Here is a 20,538-nt window from a genome sequence, read left to right on the forward strand (position 1 = left end):
AAAGATGTCCCCTCTCTCCAATTCTGTTCAACATTGTACTAGAGGTTCCAGCCAGGACAATTAGGCAAGAAAAAGAAATAAAAGGTATCCATATTGGAAAGGAAGAAGTAAAACTATCTCTGTTTACAGATGACATGATCTTACACATAGAAAATCTTAAGGAATCCATAGAAAAACTATTAAAGCACCATAATATATACACTCCTATATTTAATCTCGACAAGGTTGCAGGATACAAGATTTTGTATGATACAAGATCATACAAAACTTCATCATATACACTAGCAATTAACAATCCAAAAATGAAATTAAGAAAACTATTCCAGGGTCTGGCAAAAAAAAAAAAAAAAGAAAACTATTCCATTTACTACAGCATCAAAATGAATAAAATACATAGCCATAAAATGAACAAAAGAAGGATAAGAATTATACACTGAAAATTATAAAATGTCACTGAAAGAATTTAAAGAGGACCTTAATAAATGTAAATACATATTATGTTCATAGATTGGAAGACTTTATAATGGTTTTTTGTTTTTGTTTTTGTTTTGAGACAGATTCTCACTCTGTCACCCCGGCTAGAGTGCAGCGGTATCATCATAGCTCACTGTAACCTCAAACTCCTGGGCTCAAGCGATCCTCCCACCTTGGCTTTCCAGGGTGCTAGGATTACAGGTGAGCCACTGCGCCTGGATCTAACATTGTAGTGTTAAGATGACAATATTCCCCAAATTGATCTACAGATTTAATGCAATCCCTATCAGTATCCCAGCTTGCCTCTTTAAAGAAATTAACAAGCTGATCCTAAAATTCACATGGAAGTGCTAGGGACCCAAAACAGCTACAAAAATCTTAAAAAAGAAAAACAGAGTTGGAGGACTCACACCTCACAATTTAAAAACTTACTACATAGCTACAGTAATCAAGACTGTGTGGTACTGGCATAAAAATAGATATATGGATCAATGAAATAGAATTGAGAGTCCAGAAATACTCATACATTATAAACAATTGATTTTTGACAAGTGTGCCAAGACCATTCAATAGGGAAAGAATAGACTTTTCAACAAGTAGTGCTGGGACAGCTGGATATCCACATGCAAAAGAATGAAGTCAGACCCCTACCTCACACTATATACAAGAATTAACTCAAAATGAATCAAAGATCTAAATGTAAGAGCTAAAACGTTAAAACTTTTAGAAGAAAACACAGGCATAAGTCTTCATGACCTTGGATTAGGCAACAATTTCTTAGATAAATGACATCTAAAGCATAAGCAGCTAAGGAAAAAATAGATAATTTGGACTTCATCAAAACTAAGAGCTTTTGTGCTTCAAAGGACACCCTTAAGAAACTGAAAAGACAACCTACAGAATAGAATAAAATATTTAAAATCACATATCTATAAAAAGTCTAGTATCTAGAATATATGAAGAACTCTTACTACTCAACAAGACAAATAACCCAATTCAAAATAGGCAAAGGATTTGAATAGACATTTCTCCAAAGAAGATAAATGGCCAAAAAGCATATGAAAAGATGCCCAACATCAGTGTTAGTCATAGGGAAATGCAAATCAAAACCACAATAAGATACCACTTCATACCCATTAGGATGGCTATAATTAAAAAGAGGGACAGTAACAAGTGTTGGAGAGAATGTGGCTAAATTGGACCCCTCATATAGCTACTGTGGAGAACACTTTTTCAGTCCTCAAAAAGTTAAACTTGGAATTACCATATGACCTCCCAATTCCCTTCCTAGTTATATATCCAAGAGAACTGAAAACATATGTTCACATAAAAACTTTTACATGAATACTCATAGCAGCATTATTCATAATAGCTAAAAATGTCCATCAATGGATGAATTCATAGTATAATATGGTATTTTCATACAGCAGAATATTATTCAGCCGTGAAAATGAATAAAGTACTGATACATGCTACAGCATGAATGAACCTTAAAACCTTTTTGTGAAGTGAAAGAAGGCAGTTACAAAAGACCACATATTGTATCACTGCGTTTATAGGAAATGCTCAGAACAGGCAAATCCATAGAAAAAAGAGTAGATTAGTGGTTGCCAGAGCCTGGGGGGAGGAGGATATGGAATGGGGAGTGAATGTTAATGGGTTTAGGCTTTCTTCTGGGTGGGGTGATGAAAATATTCTGGAAGTAGATAGTGGATAGTTGCACAACCTTGTTAATATAGCAACCAGTGAATTGTACATTTTAAAAGAGTAATTTTTATGGTATGTGAATCACATCTCAATAAAAAGAAAAAAAAAAAGAATGAACAATTGATACACAGAACAACCTGGAAGAATGTTACAGACATTATGCTGAGCAAAAGCAGCACATACTGTGATACCACTTACAAGAAGTGCAAAAACAGGCCAAAAATCCCCAGTAACATATGGTGTTTATGGGTACCTACATATGGAGTGATGGAGTGAAATTACTCATGAGGAAGATAAACACCAAGCTCAAGGCAGTAGATGAGGGAAGGGAAATGGAATCAGCACAAGACTTCAGCTGCATCTGCAATATCATATTTCTTTTAAAAAACGATCTAAAGTAAATAAGACAAAATATTAATGTTTGACAAAAGCAGGTGCTTGTTATAGCATCCTTTATACTTTCTGATAAAAAAAAAAAAAAAAAAAAAACAGCTGAGCACAGTCTCAGAGGCGGAAGGATCGCCTGATCCCAGCCTGGGCAACAAAGTGAGGCCCTGTCTCTACAAAAACTTTTTTTAAAAAATTAGCTGGGCATAGTGGCATGTGCCTGTAGTTCTAGCTATTCCTCAGGAGGCTGAGGCAAGAAGATTACTTGAGCCAGGAGTTTGAAGCTACAGTGAGCTATGATGACACCACTGCACCCTAGGCTGGGCAGCAGAGACCTTGTCTCTAAACAAAACAAAACAGACAAACAAACAAACAAAAAACAACCAACAGTTTGGTTCTGAGGGCAAACATTTGACTCCCTAGCCAGGCTTTGGTTGATGTTTTGGTGCTATCGACACTGAGGTGAGTCAGGCTCCATCCGCACCCTGGTGGACTCCACAGTCCAAAAGAGGCACAAACAATCCAAATGTCATGGGGTTGGACCAAGCAGGGACGCTAGAACCCTGGAGATGCCAGGAGGCAGGAAGCCAGTCAGGGAAGGCTTCCAGGAAGAGAGGACATTGAAGCTGAGTCTCAAATAGAGGCCTGATAGAGAGGACATGCCAGCCCGGACACCCCACCCCCATCTCCACCCCCAGCTTTGTCTCCCCCAAAGCCTGGCCTGGCCCCCGGTGATTCCCTTATCTGCCCACTCCCAGCTGCCTCCCTGCTCACTGAACTGTCACCGCAAACTTCTGGGTCTGTGTCCCCTCCACAGGGATGGGGGAGGGAATGGGGTGAGGCCTGGCCTCAGAGCCTCAGGGTTTCTAGCTCTTGGTGGAGGCAGGGCTCTGAGGCACCCCACTCCCCACCCTTGACTTCCCTTCCTGAGCCCTTTGTCCCCTCAGGAACGAAGAAATGAGGTATGAGTCCAGCAGCCAAACCCTTGTCTTAGATATGCCTCCAGCCTGCCCTTCCCTACCTCAACCCCAACATTGCAACTGCTGTTTCTAATAATAACAATGACGAGAGTTACCAATTGCAGAGCATGCCATTTATGGTGTGCCAGGCAGGCCACGTGCTGAGTGGTTACATTTTGATGTGGGGAGGGGTCTATGATTATACCCATTTTAGGGTGAAGAAACTGAGGCTCAGAGGGTGGCTTGCCCAGGAATCACGTAGCAAATCAGTGTCAGAGTTGAGTCAAGAACCCGGGGCCTTGGACGAACATCTTCATTTCTCTGCACCTACTCCCAATATGGAAGATGGGGGTGATTATACACACGTACGCCACAAGGACCTCGTGAGAACAGGATAAAATGATGCATGGAGAGCACTTAGCACAGCCCCTGGGGTCATTTGACAAATAATGCTGCTGCTGTTGTTATTGTTAGTATATTAATGCTAGTAAAAGTATTAGTATCAGAATTAGTAGGTCGGGCGCAGTGGCTCACGCCTGTAATCCTAGCACTCTGGGAGGCTGAGGCGGGTGGATTGTTTGAGCTCAGGAGTTCGAGACCAGCCTGAGCAAGAGCGAGACCCCATCTCTACTAAAAATAGAAAGAAATTATCTGGACAACCAAAAATACATATAGAAAAAATTAGCCAGGCATGTCTGTAGTCCCGGCTACTCCGGAGGCTGAGGCAGTAGGATCGCTTGAGCCCAGGAGTTTGAGGTTGCTGTGAGCTAGGCTGACGCCATGGCACTCTAGCCTGGGCAACAGAGTGAGACTCTGTCTCAAAAAAAAAAAAAAAGAATTAGTATTAGTGTTATTAATATTATCTTTATTGTAGTTGTTAGAATGAATAGTTTTAGAATTAGTATTAGTCATAGTAATAGTGTTAGTGTTAGATTACAATTAGCATCAGCATTAGATTAGTATTACTATTACTATTCAAATAAGTATGTTCTCATGGAAGTAGAGACTGGAAGAGTGGTCACCAGAGAATGAGGAGCATGGGGAGAGGCTGGTCAATGGGTACAAAGCTAAAGCTAGATAGGAGGAATAAGTTCTGGTGTTCTCTTGCATAGTGGGATGACTAGAGTTAACAAAAATGTACTGTGTGTTTCAAAATAGCTAGAAGATAGGGTTTTGGATGTTCTCACAGAGAAATGGTAAATGTTTAAGGTGATGGATATGCTAATTACCCTGACTTGATCATTACACAATGTATACATATAACAAAATATCATGTTGTACCCCATAAATATGTACCATTAGTATGTGTTTATCATAAATTTAAAGAAATACAATAAATTAGTATTAGTGCTACTATCAATATTAGAATTAATATTGGTATTAGTCTTGGCATCAGCATATCATTAGCATTAGCAATAGAAGTAGTAGTAGGGTTAGCTAGAAAGGGCTGAGTACTATCCCTTGTATACAGTAGGTACTCAATAAATAAATAAGAATACTTAATATTTGTTGAGATTTCATATTCAAGTGAGTTAAAAAGCACTTAACATGGGTTAAAACTCTTTAGTGTCCCCAGTCACCCTAAGGAGTACTTACTATTATTACCCCATTTTTACAGATCAGGAGCTGAGGTCCAGAGAGGAGAGTAACTCACTCAACATCCCCCAACCTGACTGGCTGGTGGTTAGGGCAGTCTGTGAACGAGGGTGGGCTGGCTCCAAGGTCCATGTCCTGAAACTACTGCCACTTAAGTCAGAGGTGTCTGTGCAGTTGTTCTCACTGTTGAGGGCTCAGCACGGGTGTGGCACACAACAGGCACTCAATAAATGGAAAGTCGTGGGCTTGCTCTCTTTCCTCCCCAAACCTCCCATTTTGCATATGAGGACACCGAGGCTCAGAGAGGTAAGAATGGTAAACTCCCTCTGGGGTGGGCCCGTGGGTGAGCAGACCCCACTGACCAGGGCTCTATCCTTGCCCTCTGCCCCCTGTATGTCTCAGTCTCCCCATCTGTGGAATGGGCAGTCAGGAAAGCTCCCTGTCCCATGGTGTTCCGGGGCCATCACGACTGGGGAGTCTTATTCTCTGCCCTGTGGGGACCCAAGTTGGACCCCTACTGTGTGTGTCAGATGCTTTCATGCAGAAAAAGTATTCAGAACAGGCCAGGCACAGGTCTATGTCAGTGTGAGACACTGCGGTTGTTGTCGTTAATGTTCGGGGGTGGGGGGAGTTCAGGAGTGTGGGGACTGGGGTGCAGAGGCCCAGCGACCCCTGGGGGTCCCTCTCAGTGGTCTGAGGGTAAAGCTACAGGCTATATCAATCCACACGCCCCTGTCCCACACACCCCAGCACCACCTGCCCAGGGCTTACCCCAGTCTGCCACCTGGGGTCTCAGGGACTTCCTCTGAGACTCTGTCTCTGCTCCCTCTCTACAGCATCATCTTTGTCTCGCTTCTCAGTTTCTCCACCTGTGTCCTTGGCTCTGTCCCTTTCAGTTTTTATCTGTAACATTCTGTCCATCTCTATGTCTCTCGTTCTCTCTTTGCCTCTCTCTGCGTAACTGTCTTTTACAGTCGCTGGCTTTCTCTGGGTGTCTCGCCCTCTCTCTGCCTCCTTCCGCCTCTCTGCTGCTTTCTCTGTTTACCTCTGTCACTCTGTGTCTCCCTATTTCCACCTCTCTCTGCCTATCTTTCTGTCTCTGTTTCTGTCTCTGCCTTTCTGTCTCTCCCCCTTTCTCCCTCTCTCCCTTCCCTTCCCTGCCCTTCCCACTTCTCGAAGACCCACAAAGGAACCAATCCAAGGTCCCATCTCAGATTCCCGCCTCCAAGGCAGCATGGCGGGCAAGAAGTTGAGGCCACTGTCCCTGGGTGCACCCCCACCCCCTGCCCCCCACCCCTAGCCTAAGACAGCCTGTTACAGCAGCAGCGCCAACAGCCACAGTCGCCTCCATCTGATAAGACTTATCTGCTGCCCCAGGGCAGGCCGGAGCTGGCGTAAGCCCCAGTGGGATGCTGAGTAAGTGTGCCCCTGCCTCCCGCCAGTACTGGCCTGGCCCCCAGGCTGGGCTTGGAGTGTCAAGGTACCCCACAGGCTCTGGTTCAGATCCCACCAAACCTCTCTGAGCCTCATCATTCTTCTCACCTGAAAAATGGGTACAGCCACATCCCTCCTCTCCCTGCACCCAGGACAACTCACTACATAAGGGCCCAGTCCACACCTGGCCCAGCACACAGTAGGGGCTTCACTCAATGAAAAGCCCAGTGGAGTGATGAAACCATATCTGCTATTTTCATTTATCTTGGTTTCAGCCCATTTCGCTTGGCTGGACGCTGAAGTCCACAGGAGCCCAAGTCGAGCGGGGTCCAAGAATCCATGGGGTGGGCAGGTGGGGAGGAGGAGGGCTCCCAGTGCCCAAGAGGTGCCCCATGAACAGGGGCCCACCCCATCCCCTGGACTGCCCCACCCACCAGGGCACCAGCCACTCCCTGGGGAGGAGGGTGGAGGGAGAGGGGAGGGAGTGAGGGAGGGAGGAAGAGAGCCTCAAAGGCCAAGGCCAGCCAGGACACCCCCTGGGATCACACTGAGCTCACCACATCCCCAAGGCGGCTGAACCTTCCACACCAACCAGCCCAGGTTAGTCTCAGCCCCCAAAGAGCCCCCAGTAAGGCGAACCTTGAGCCTGTTGCCCCTACCTCATAGCTACTCTCCCAGGCTGCTCCAGGCTCTCCAACCTACTGCTGGTCCCCAAAGTGTCGGCCACCCCTAAACCCCTTCACAGCTCCTCAGACTCACCTCTGCCTTTTCAACCCCCACCTCCACCCCAAATCTACCACCCGAACCCACCTCTCTCTGCACTCCTTCCAAGATATCTGTCTCCTGATCCCTTAACTTCGTTCCCCATAGCCCCCAGGTCTGTCTCCCCCAAACACTAACTCTGCCCCCAAAACATGCCTTCATCTCCCCAAATCCCTTCTTTTCCCCAAATCTGATTTCTATTCACCCAAACTTGTCTGTCTTCCTAATTCTCCCCCAAATCTCACTTTTGCTCCCTAAGGCTATTTGTGCTCCCAAACCCCTTATCTGCTCTACAACACTCTTGTCTCTGTCCCAAACCCTCTCTGACCCTCCAAACCTGTCTCTGACACCAAACCCTACCTCCATCCTGTTACCCCCATCCGTGCCTCTCAAACCCCGTATTTGTTCCCTGTGACTTCCCTCTGATCTCCCAAAACCATTTCTCTCTCCCAACCCTCTGCTTGCTCACCAAAATGTCTTTGTCACTCCAAATACCAAGTCTACTCCCCAAAATCTGTTCTGCAGTGTGAACCCTCATGTCTGCCTTCCCTAAACCCTATCCCCCCAAAACATGTCTCTGTCTCCCCAAATCCCTCTGGCCCCAAACCTTTCTCTACTGTAATTCTATCTTGGCTCCACAAACTCATCCTATGCTCCTGCAACCCATCTCTAATCCTCAGCCACGTTTCTGCCCACCCAAACTGATCTTTGACTCCTAAACTCCATGTCTGCTCCAGCAAAACCCTTCGATTCCCCAGACTTTTCTGTGACCCTCAGAATCCATCTCTGGCTCCCAAACTACATCTCTAACTTCTCAACTTGATCTCCGACTCTAAAACTTCACTTCTGATTGCCCAACCTCGTCTCTGTTTTCCCAACCTACTCCTAAGCCCAGTATGTGCCTCTGAACTTCCAAGCTTGTCTCTGCTTCTCAAACCCCGTATCTGCTTCCCCCAAACTCCACGGCTACACCCCAAACCTCTGACTCCTCAACCCCATAACTGACCCTCAAACTCTACCTCTATGTCCCCAAGCCCCATATCTGTACCCTAGATAGCCCCATGAGACCCTCCCTTGAGGGTTGGGATAGGGATGTTACCTGGGGTGAGGGGCTGGGGCCGAGGGAGAGTGGAGGGTGCCGGCCTGCTGCCTGCCACTGCCGTTGGGGCAGCACTTACTCTTGTGGGGCAGCTGATAAGGAGCTTTCATATCCCCCAGCCTCGAGATAAACTTTATCTCTGTCCGGAGAGTGATAACTGGGGGAGGGGGGGTGGGCCTCTGCCACGGGAGGGGTGGGCAGCCCTGGATCCGTCAAGGTGTGAGGTGCAGGGGTGGAGGGCAGTGGGGCTGGAGGGAGATTATGGGGGTTAAGGTGAGGAGGAGGGGATCCTGGTGATCGAAAGAGAGCAAGAGACATACAGTGAGACAGAGAAGGGAGGGACAAACAGAGTTGGGGAGAAAAAGAGACGGAGAAAAAGAGCAAGAGACAAACGAGACATGAAGAGAGAGAAACAGAGACTCAAAAGAAGGCATAAGAGGCAGAAAGAGTGGGAGAGGGAGAGCAAGAGGAAGGCCCGGGAGCAGAAAAGGAGAGTAAGACAGAAATGGCGCATGGGGTTCAGGGGGAGAGAGACCCACAGATAAACATGTGGAGAGACAGAGACTAACAAAGAATTAGAGACAGAAAAGAAAGAGGTAGAGGATGAGATGGAAGCCATGATGGGCAAGCAAGACATTCTGTATTCTGTCCAAGCAGAGACAGCAGGAACCTGGGGCTGAGGAGGTATTGGTGGTGCGCACATGCGCCCGCCTCTCCCCAAGCAGGACCCCGAGCCTGGGCCCACCCCTCAGCCTGTCTACACAATGGATCATGTAGGCAGGGGTGTGGGGCAGTTTGAAGGTGGCCTTCTACTCTGTCTCCATCACTGCAACCTCCAGACAGGGATGCTGGGCAGTCAGGGCTGGGGCAGGGCTGCCAACTCCTTGTCCTGGGCTGTGTGCAGTGGAGTATGGTCAGGACGTGGGACTAGTATGAGGGGCATGGAAATAAGGTCAGATGGGCCTGAAGAGAGGGGAACGGAGGGAAGAGACAAACAAGCAGAAAGAGAGTTGGAGAGATGCAAAGATGTTCAGAGAGACATGAGTCTCCACTGGGAAAGCAAGAGTAACAGAAAGATACAGAGAGAGCTAAGAGAGAGCAAAGCAGAGATAAAAAGACAGAGAAATAAAGATGAAAAGACAGAAGAAGAGGGGAAAAACATGAGACATCCACAAAAGCACAGAGAGGGCAAGACATATCAAAGACGCACAGAAAGATAGGGGAGAGATATAGAGTCAGGGGAAAAGAGACCCGGGGAGACAGAGTGGTAGAGAGACAGAGACACACGCAAGGCAAGACAGAAGCAAAGGGCCATCTCATAGCTCTTAGCTCAGCCCCTATCACCATCTCCAATATAGCAGATGGGGAAACTGAGGCCTGGGAATGGGTGGAATTGAAGGGGCCTGAAAGCAGAACTATGGCAGGCCTCCCCAGGGCAGAGGGTATGGGTAGAGGGAACACCTCCCACCTGTCACCCTCCTCAGAGGAAGCCAGTGGCCTTGGGGTGATTTCAAAAGTTGGGCGGGGATGGTAGAGATAAGCAGTAAGGGGCAGTGACCCCCCCCATGGAGCAGGGAGGAACTGAGGGGGCCCTCTGCCTGCAGACCTAACGGAGGTGGGGGAGGAGGGAGTCAAGCCGGAAACCATGGGGTTTCTGAGAAAGTCAGAGGGCAAGATGCAACCGATAGGGATGAAGTTGGGGAACACAGGAGGGTGAACCCCAAGGTCCTGGTGGAAGGGATCAAGGGGTTCAAGGGACTCTGGTTCTTCATCCCATCCTGCTCCCACCTAGACTCCTCTAGGAGGGAGGAGGGAGGATGGGGGCAGGGAGAGAATAAGGAGAGGAAGGGGAAGCGGGGGAGAAGGACACAAGGGAAGGGAGAAAGGGATGAGCAGAAAGGGTGGAGGCACAGGAGGGGCTGCAGAAGACGGACAGGAGAAGGTTGGAGGAGGAGGAGGGATAGGAGGACAACAAAGAAAAAGGAGAGGAGGAGAAGAAAGAGAAGGGAAGGGGCACGAGGGGAGGAGAGAATGAGGAGGAAAGAGGAGTGCAGGAGTAGACGCAGAAAGGGGAAGACGGAGATAAGGTGGATGAAAGAGCAAGGGGAGAAGGAAGATGAAGAGGAGGGAGAGAAGGGGGAACAGAGAAGAGGGGAAAAGGGGGAGGAGGAGAAAAGGAGGAGGGAGAGGAGAATGAGGTGGGAGTGGAAAGAGAAGGAAGAGGGGGACGAGGAGGTGGAGAAAGAGTTGAGTGAGAGAAGGAGTGAACAGAAGAGATGGGAGGAGGAGAAGGGGAAGAGGAGGAAGAAGAGAGGGGAGCAGTAGAGAGTAGATGAAGAGGGAGGAGAGGAAGGGGAGGAAAGACAGCCTGGACAAGAGGAGGAGAATGGGGAAGACATCAAAGGATGGGAGGATGGGAAGTGAGAGAATGGAGCGGAAGACAAGGAGGAGATGCAGGAAAGGGAAGGGAGAGGGAGGAAGAGCAGGAGGTAAGAAGGTGAGGAGGAGGGATAGGGAGGTGGGAAGGAGGAATCTGGAGACTGGAGGGATGCAGGGGGAGAGGAGGGAAGGAAGGAAGAGGGGCAGGTGGAAAGAGATGGGGGGAGGAGGGCCTCTGTGGCTGAGGACCCCTCCTGTCCTCACAGGCTAAACCCCAGAGGCCCCATGGAGTTCCCTGGCCTGGGGGCCCTGGGGACCTCAGAGCCCCTGCCCCAGTTTGTGGATCCTGCCCTGGTGTCCTCGACACCAGAGTCAGGGGTCTTCTTCCCCTCTGGGTCAGAGGGCTTGGATGCAGCAGCCTCTTCCACCGCTCCGAGCACAGCCACTGCTACAGCTGCTGCACTGGCCTACTACAGGGACGCTGAGACCTACAGACACTCCCCAGGTAACTCCACTGGGTGGCTGTCTTGGCACTGGCTGGATGCTGTTGGGGTTGCCGTGGAGATCCCTAGGTAGGTCAGAATCCCACTAGGCGGTCCTCTTGGAAATGGCCAGAAGCTTTTCATATGGATGTGCTGACCACTTTCCCGAGTTAAGTGCAGACCTGGGAATTCCAATGCTCCTCAACCTGCCATATTTGAGTAGCCATATTGAGAAGCAACATTGGAAGTATGTGGCAGTTGCCCTAGTTGCCCTAGTGATCTGTAGGGCTCCAAATCCCAACAGTCATCCTCAAAGCCCACTTAGAAAAGGTTGGAGGTTATTGCAGATGCCATAGTGACCAGTGGGGCTCAGGATCCAGGAGTCACCCAGTGGGCAGCAGCTGTCATGATAACCTATGGAAAAGTTGGAAACTTGGCCATCATGTTGGGGCCATTGGGCACCACTGCAGCCTGAAAACAGGATGACCCTAGGCTGATCTCTCTTCTTTCCTCCTTCCTTCCCCTACCTACCCCCTAACAGTCTTTCAGGTGTACCCATTGCTCAACTGTATGGAGGGGATCCCAGGGGGCTCACCATATGCTGGCTGGGCCTACGGCAAGACAGGGCTCTACCCTACCTCAACTGTGTGCCCCACCCGCGAGGACTCCCCTCCCCAGGCCCCGGAAGATCTGGATGGGAAAGGCAGCACCAGCTTCCTGGAGACCTTGAAGACAGAGCGGCTGAGTCCAGACCTCTTGACCCTGGGGCCTGCACTGCCTCCATCACTCCCCGTCCCCAGCGGTGCTTATGGGGGCCCTGACTTTTCCAGTACCTTCTTTTCTTCCACTGGGAGCCCTCTCAATTCAGCAGCCTATTCCTCTCCCAAGCTTCGTGGAACCCTGCCCCTGCCCCCCTGTGGTGAGAGTTTCAAAAAGGGACAGGGAGGTTGAGGTTGGGCACAACCCAAGAAAAAGGTGAGCTTAGCTTGGCCCCCTCTTCCCCTCTGTTCACCCTACCAGAGGCCAGGGAGTGTGTGAACTGTGGAGCAACAGCCACTCCACTGTGGCGGAGGGACAGGACAGGCCACTACCTGTGCAATGCCTGCGGCCTCTACCACAAGATGAATGGGCAGAACAGGCCCCTCATCCGGCCCAAGAAGCGCCTGGTAAGACCACGGGCCTCCCTCACCTTATCCAGGAACTACTGTTCTTACCCTGTACAGGAATGCCTATCCTCACATCACATAGAACCCTTGTCCTCATACTTACAGGAAACTACTGCCTGCCTCCCTGTATAGGAGCCCCTGTCCTCACACTGTATGGAAACCCTTGCCTTCATCCAATACGGGAAATTCTTCTCATCCTGTATAGACATCCCCACCCTCACCCTGCATAGGAACCCCTGCTGACACTGTACAGGAACTCCCACCCTTTCCCCATATAGGAACTTTTGCCCCTGTCCTATATAGGGACCCAGCTCTGTACAGGACCTCCTATCCTCAACCTACCTTTATAGGCTTCAAACAGGAACCCTTGTCCTCAAACCATACCAACCTTTGTCCTCACCCTACACAGCAGTGTTTCATCCTTGGTTTCACATTGGAATCATCCTGGGTCCCTTCCCCCAGATGTGCTGACTTAATCGGACTGCCACACTGCCAATGATTCTGATATCTGGCCAAAGTTGAGAACCACTGTTGTAGTCCCCTGTAGAATACAAAACAAAAACCCTATCATGGATGGGGTAGCTCATGTCTGTAGTATGAGCCACTCACAAGGCTGGGGGGGTGGGGAGAATCACTTGAGCCCAGGAGTTTGAGGTTGCAGTGAGTTATGATCACACCTCTGCACTAATGCACTCCAGCCTGGGTGACAGAGAAAGACCTCTCGTCTCTCAAGGGAAAAAAAAAAGGACAATCAAACAAAAAACTATCCCTAACATCACCACGTAAGTGCTCCTGTCCTAGCCCTGTATAGAAACCCCTAACTTCAACCTGAACCTCACCTCTAGGGTCCTCCTGGCAGGTCCTGTGAGCCCCTAATCCCCACTTCCACCCCTCAGGGCACTAATCTCACATCCTCTCACCCCACAGATTGTCAGCAAACGGGCAGGTACTCAGTGCACCAACTGCCAGACAACCACCACGACACTGTGGCGGAGAAATGCCAGTGGCGACCCTGTGTGCAATGCCTGCGGCCTCTACTACAAGCTACACCAGGTGACGCCCTGCCTCTCAGAGCCACCCCTCTGCTTTCTCTGTCCTCGTACTGTGCCCCCTCCTTGCTCTGTTCCTGTTCCACCCTGAGCTTATCCCCTTTTCCCTTCCTTCTCTTCCTCCTTCCTCCCCCTTCCCTCTCTTCCTTCCTGCCTCTTTGTCTCCCCTTCTTCCTCTTCCCTCCTCTACTTTCTCTCTTCTCCTGTTATTCTCCTCAGTCTTCCCTTCTCCATTCCTTTCACATTCCCCTCCCCTCCTCCTTTTTCCCTTCCACTCCCTCCTCTTATCCCTCCCCCTGCTCCCTTCTCCCTCCTCCGTCCACTATCTTCTTCCTCCTCCCCTCCTCCCCACCTCCAGTCACCAGCTAACTCCCATTCCCCTGACCTAGACCTTGGGCAGCTCCCATCAGCCTTGGAGGCTTTCCCAAGCTCAGGGCCTCACAGCCTCAGGGTTCCTTAGGACAACATTTATGCCGCACCGTGGCATACTGCTATAGTCCTCGAACCAATTCCGTGTCCTTAAAGAAGTGGGGTGGAAAGGGTGTCCCTGGTCGAGACACAGGGAGGTCAAGGTCTGCAATTGGGAAACACCCATGGCCTCCCTTTTGGCAGGTGAACCGACCACTGACCATGCGGAAGGATGGTATTCAGACTCGAAACCGCAAAGCATCTGGAAAAGGAAAAAAGAAACGGGGGTCAAGTCTGGGAGGTACAGGAGCAGCTGAAGGACCAGCTAGTGGCTTCATGGTAGTGGCAGGGGGCAGCAGTAGTGGGAATTGTGGGGAGGTGGCCTCAGGCTTGACACTGGGCCCCCCAGGTACTGCCCATCTCTACCAAGGCCTGGGCCCCGTGGTGCTGTCAGGGCCTGTCAGCCACCTCATGCCTTTCCCTGGACCCCTGCTGGGCTCACCCACAGGCTCCTTCCCCACAGGCTCTGTGCCTCCCACCACCAGCACCACTGTGGTGGCTCCACTCAGCTCATGAGGGCACAGAGTACAGCCTCAAGGGCAGGGGTAGTGTCCCCCTCTTCTTGTAGCCAGCAGTCTGGACAACCCAATCCATTGGGCCCCAGACACCCCCTGGTCTGGACCTTCAAAGCTTTTGTAAAATAAAACCACCAAAGCCCTGAAAGTGAAGGTGTGAGTCTGTGTGTGATTGACTAAATGGCAGAGTTTGGTGGGGTGTAGCAGTATCTGTGGTTCTTTGATGACAGAGTATGGCTGCAATGTATGATCATGAGAGGCTGGTGAGGTGGCATGAACGATACTTCATGATTGAGAGTTATGATGTGCAATTGCAACAGTATATCGAAATTTCTTGTGACAGCATCTGGGTGGTTCTGTATGTCATGGGAAGAGACAGCATGAGGCCTGCTGACTGTGGGGTGATGCTGGGTGGAAGTATGAGAACCCTAGAAGTACATGTGTCAGAGCAGGTGACAGGGAAGCATGTGGGGTTGTGGTTGTGCAACTGGGCACAACTCTGGGGATCTTTGAGACAGTGTAACAGCAATATACACTAGGCACAGGATCTGACCAATAAATATTTTTGAAATGTTGAACAAGAACTGTGTATGATGGTGTGTGGAGGCGTTAACAGTGTGACTGTGTGGGCCGGGTGCGGTGGCTCATGCCTGTAATTCTAGCACTCTGGGAGGCCAAGGTGGGTGGATTGCTTGAGTTCAGGAGTTCGAGACCAGCCTGATCAAGAGCGAGACCCTGTCTGTACTAAAAAAAAAAAAAAAAATAGAAAGAAATTATCTGGACAACCAAATATATATATATATATATATATATATATATATAAAAATTAGCCGGGCAAGGTGGTGCATGCCTGTAGTCCCAGCTACTCGGGAGGCTGAGGCAGGAGGATCACTTGAGCCCAGGAGTTTGAGGTTGCTGTGAGCTAGGCTGATGCCACGGCACTCTAGCCCAGGCAAGAGAGTGAGATTCTGTCACACAAAAAAAAAACAAAACCCACAACAACAACAACAGTGTGACTGTGACAGTGTGTGTGTCCCAATGTCTTTGTGGGTCTGGTAATGGTAATATTTCCCTGCAAGTCTCTGTGCATGTGTATGCATATCACGTGGCATCTGCTAGGTCACATCTCTCAGTGGCTGACAATGTGAACAGCTCTGTGTACATTTGTTTGTGGAGGTCTCACATGCAGAGTTTCAGATGGTGTAAGTTAGGGACCCTCTTCCAAGGGACAAAAGACACGTTCAGGAAAGAGGAAGGGTGGGGCTGGAAGGGTAGCTGGCAAGGTCACAGGCCAGCTCTAGGGCGTGGGGTTGTCCATGGGTCGTCCTGTCATCTCTTATCTCTCTCAGGCCAGCTTGGCCTGCAGCCCTATGGAAAATAGTAGAATGAGAGCAGATTAAGAACACAAAATAGTCTCTGGAGGTGACATTTAGACCCCACAAGGTGGGCAGCTCCATAGTGCCAACTCCCTCCTGGGTGAGATGCTCTCCTCCCCAAAGCTGAATCTGTTCATCAATTTAACAAACACTTACATACGAGTATACTCTGAGTTCAGATAACATCCTAAGGCAGACCGGGTAAGTGGCTCTCTGGAGGCCACACAGCTGGTGGCAAGGGGCCGTGCCTGGCCCCCGAAGTACAGAGTGTGTGCTCAGCCTCTGTACTGCCCAGCTGCTCCCCGCAGCAACAGTGGGGTGATGGGCTGGGTGGGTCCAGTGGCTTTAGTTCACTAACACCTGAAAAAAAATATTGAGGAAAGTATACTTACACTCATTTTACTAATGAAAAAGTGAGGCTCAGCATTGATGAGGAACTTGCCCTGATCACACTGAGTTTAAGGAGTGGATTTTAGATGGGGTGACCCAAGCCTGCAGCAAATGAGTGTTGCTCACACTTAACGGAGCTGCTTCTCTTATGGCTTCTTCCCTAGAGCCCCAGAGATGGGGATTGCAGGGGCCCATAGATCCTGAACATACCATGGGTAAACAGCTGTACTCCACAGAACAACTCTCCAGCAGCTAGTCACCTCGCCACTGAGTGGCCCATTTCAGGATCACAGTAGTCTACACTCGTTGCAGGGATTGTTCAGAACAGCCTTGACCCTATGAAAGCCACCTGCCAGGCGCCCCACAGAAGCCCAGCCCTCACATCCTACAGGAGCCCCTGTCCTTCAGAACCTGTACTGGACATGTGCCTGGCCCTACCTTGTTCAGGAGCCCAAAGTCTCATCCCCTATGAGAACAGCTGCCCTAGCCTGGTTCAGGAGGCTCACTCTGGAACTCTAAGGGAACCCTTTACCTAATTATCCACAGGAAACTCATCCTGATCCTGGACAGGAACTCCAGCCCTCACCTTGAATAGGAAGCACCCCTGTACTCCCCTGGCACAGGAACCTCTATCTTACCCCACTTAGGAATCTCTGAGCTCACACCGTAAGAAAGCCCCTGTAGCACCTGACAGGAATGCCTGTCCTGGCCCTCTGCACAAATACCAATCTCCCCGTGGGAATCCTGCCTTGACCTCAGACAAGAATTCCTCACACTGTGCTGCAGCCCTGTCCTCCAGGGAGCATTTTAGAAACACCTTACTCATGATAAACCAAATTGTGAACCACGGACCCAACTCTCTCCCTCTACAGAAATCCATCCTCAACCTCTTCAGGAACCCTGACTGCATATAGAAGGCCTCGCCTTCATTGTTGACAATGACCTCTGATATAGCCCTGTACAATAATCGCTGATCTCACACCCTACCCTGTAGAGTCCACAGGAACCCATGATCTAACTCTTAACATGAACCTCATTCTTGAACTTGTATAGAAAACCTTTCCCTGACCTGGTGGCAGGGATGCCTGTCCTGACCATCTACTTTAAACACTGACCTCATCTTCTACAGGCCCCCGTGGACTCACCTGGTATAGGACCCAACTCTACTGTATAGGTGCCATTTGCTGATGCTGTACAAGGCTCCCTGTCCTCACCCTGCACTAGTTCCACTGCCCTGACCCTCTATAGGAAGCTTGACCCTACAACTATACCAGAAAACCTTTTTCCTGAAACTCAAGAGAATTCTTTTACTTTATTCACTCACAGGAATCGCTGATCTAATCCTTTACAGGAACTCCTAACCTTATCCTCTGGAAATACTCTTCTGACTCTGAACAGGAAGCCTGAAGTGATCCTCTTTAACAGCCTTTGCCTGGCTTTGTCCCGGAAGACCTACCCTTACCCTGTATAGGAACCATTGTCCTAACCCAACAGAAAAAAACACTAACCTGAATCTCTGAAAGAACTATATCCTAACTCTGCACAGGATCTTTGTCCTTACCCTGCACAGGACTACCCTTTGTGACTTCCAGCAGGAACCTGTGTCCTGAGCTGGTACAGAAAATCCTGCCCTTACACAGGAACCTCTTATTTGCCTCTTTAGGGAGATCCAAGGAATGAACCATTATAAAAACACTTACACCATAGAGGAACCTCTGTTCTGAACTTGTTAACCAACCCATAATTTGAATTACCATGAACACGTGTCTGCAACGTGTACAAGGACCCCTGGCCTAAGCCCCAACTGGATCACCTGATCTGTCTCCAGGAATCTAGCTCTGATCCTATACAGAAGTGCCTGGCCTGAGCATGTTGTGATCCTCTGGCCTGACTGCCTACAGAAACCACTCTCCTGGCCTCGAAAGGAACACCTAACCTTAATCTGGACAGGAAAAAAATGCCTTCAGACCTTTCCCTCTAACTTTACAATGTCTCCAACCCTTATATTTTCCTACAAACCTGCTTTACCAGGTAATAGAATCATTCTCCTGACTGCAGACAGAAAACACTAACTTGACCCTATAGAGAAATCCCTACCCCTACACAGTGAAAGAACCCGTCACAATGCTTTAAAGAAAATTTTCTATAGCAGTGCTGCCCAATGGAAATATAATGAGTCACATGTATAATTTTACATGTTTATGTAGTCACGTTAAAAAGAGAAAAAGAAACTGATGAAATTAATTTTAATACATATTGATATACTTTACCAGCTGGGCATGCTGGCTCATGCCTGTAATCCTAGCACTCTGGGAGGCCGAGGTGGGAGGACTGTTTGAGCTCAGGAGTTTGAGAGACCAGCCAGAGCAAGACCAAGACCCCGTCTCTACTAAAAATATGAAAATTAGCCAGGCATAGTGATGTGTACCTGTAGTCCCAGCTGCTGGGGAGGCTGAGACAGGAGGATTGCTTAAGCCCAGGAGTTTGATGTTGCTGTGAGCTAGACTGATGCCACGGCACTCTACTCAGGGCAACGGAGTAAGACTCTGTCTCAAAAAATACATATATTTTACTTTACCTAATACATCCAAATATTAACATTACAACATATAACTAATATAAGAATTACTGAGATATTTTAAACTTTTTATACTAAGTTTTTGAGATCTGGTGTGTATTTTATATTTATAGTACATCTCAAGTTGGACTAGCCACATTTCAAAGATAGTAGCCACATGTGGCCAGTGGCTACAATATTGGACAGCGTAGCTCTGTGGAGTCTACTGAATCCTGTACCAGACAGTGCTATAGGCTCACTGAAACGTGTTCCCTTGCTTCCTGAGTTCACTCTATCTTTTCCAACCTCCCTTGTAGTTAGATATGGACATGTGGCAGAGTTTTGACCAATAGAGTGTGGGCAGAAGTGACGTACACCACTTCCAGGCCTGGCCCACTAAAACCTCTCATGAAATTCTCCATTCTCTTTCTTTCCCCACCTACCAACTGAAGAGTGACAATTCCAAGGACCTAGAAGAGGGCAGAGTCACAAAATGGAAGTTACCTGGGTCCACGGATGACCAGTAGTAAATATTCAGATTGAATTTTGTATGAGCAAGAAATAAATATTTATTTGTTAAGCCCTTGAGATTCTGAGTTTGTTACAGCAGCTAGCATAATTTAGCCTAATTAATAATAATCTCTTGACCTGAATCTGGGCATGAACACCTGATCTTACTATCTATATGAACATAAGCTCCAAACCTATACAGAAACACCTGTGCTGATCCAGCACTGGACAACCTGATCTCTTTGTAGGAATCTGTCATAATGGAGTCTAAGAAGCCCCATCCTAAGCTTGTATAGGAACCCATAATCTGGAACTCTCTAGAAACTACTATCTTCTCTTGTAATAGAAACTCCTGCTTGATTCAGTAAATGAACAGTGTGGAAACTATAGGAATCCCTGAATTCATTCTGTCCAGGAACATCTGCTTGGCCCACTAGAGGAATACCAGAAGTGACCTGACCCTGTCCATGAATCCCTGTCCTCATACCTCACACAAAGGGAATACCTCTCCTCAGGAAAAACAGAACTCTTGCCCTCATCCTGTAAAAGAATCCCAGCCAGATAAAGGAAACCAAAGATTGACACTGTACAGCAGGGATTGGCAAACTATGGCCTTCAGGCCCAAGACAGAACTGTGAGCCATTTTTACATTTTTAAAGGGTTGTTTAAAAAAAGAAAGAAAAAGAATATGTCACAGAGACCATATGTGGCCTGCAAAGCCTAAAATATTTACTATCTGTCCCTTTATAAAGTTTGCTGACCCCTGCTCTACAGGAACCTCTCTTCTGACTATACAGAAAAACGGGCCTTGATCTTTTTTTTTTTTTTTTTTTTTTTTTTTTTTTGAGACAGAGTCTCCCTCTCTTGCCTGGGCTAGAGTGCTGTGGCGTCAGGCTAGCTCACAGCAACCTCAAACTCCTGGGTTCAAGCAATCCTTCTGCCTCAGCTTCCTGAGTAGCTGGGACTACAGGCATGAGCAACCATGCCCGGCTAATTTTTTTCTATATATATTTTTAGCTGTCCAGATCATTTCTTTCTATTTGTAGTAGAGACGGGGTCTCGCTCTTGCTCAGGGTAGTCTCGAACTCCTGACCTTGAGCGATCCTCCCGCCTCGGCCTCCCAGAGTGCTAGGATTACAGGCTTGAGCCACCGTGCCCGGCCGGGCCTTGACCTTTTATAAGACTCCCTACTCCATTACTTTGCAGGCATCACAACCCTGGAATGTTC

The 20,538-nt window shown here is 48.6% G+C and overlaps 1 protein-coding gene across 1 annotated transcript; it reads left to right on the top strand.

Annotated features, from left to right (window-relative positions):
* The first annotated feature begins 7,101 nt into the window (after positions 1 to 7,101).
* GATA1 (GATA binding protein 1) lies at positions 7,102 to 14,625 on the top strand. Its single transcript, XM_069464040.1, has 6 exons — positions 7,102 to 7,157; positions 11,064 to 11,302; positions 11,821 to 12,198; positions 12,300 to 12,445; positions 13,373 to 13,498; positions 14,107 to 14,625. Exons 2-6 carry the CDS (start codon positions 11,083 to 11,085, stop codon positions 14,476 to 14,478), a joined length of 1,242 nt encoding a protein of 413 aa, XP_069320141.1. The 5' UTR covers positions 7,102 to 7,157; positions 11,064 to 11,082; the 3' UTR covers positions 14,479 to 14,625.
* Positions 14,626 to 20,538: the final 5,913 nt, after the last annotated feature.

Source organism: Eulemur rufifrons, chromosome 30, assembly GCF_041146395.1.
Source record: "Eulemur rufifrons isolate Redbay chromosome 30, OSU_ERuf_1, whole genome shotgun sequence".
NCBI classification, from domain to species: domain Eukaryota; kingdom Metazoa; phylum Chordata; class Mammalia; order Primates; family Lemuridae; genus Eulemur; species Eulemur rufifrons.

Coding starts and splice junctions, on each gene's coding strand:
- GATA1 (XM_069464040.1), top strand. CDS start 11,083: ATGGAGTTCCCTGGCCTGGGGGCCCTGGGGACCTCAGAGCCCCTGCCC. Junction 12,199..12,299: donor CCTGCCCCTGCCCCCCTGTG/GTGAGAGTTTCA, acceptor TCACCCTACCAG/AGGCCAGGGAGTGTGTGAAC. Junction 13,499..14,106: donor TCTACTACAAGCTACACCAG/GTGACGCCCTGC, acceptor CCCTTTTGGCAG/GTGAACCGACCACTGACCAT.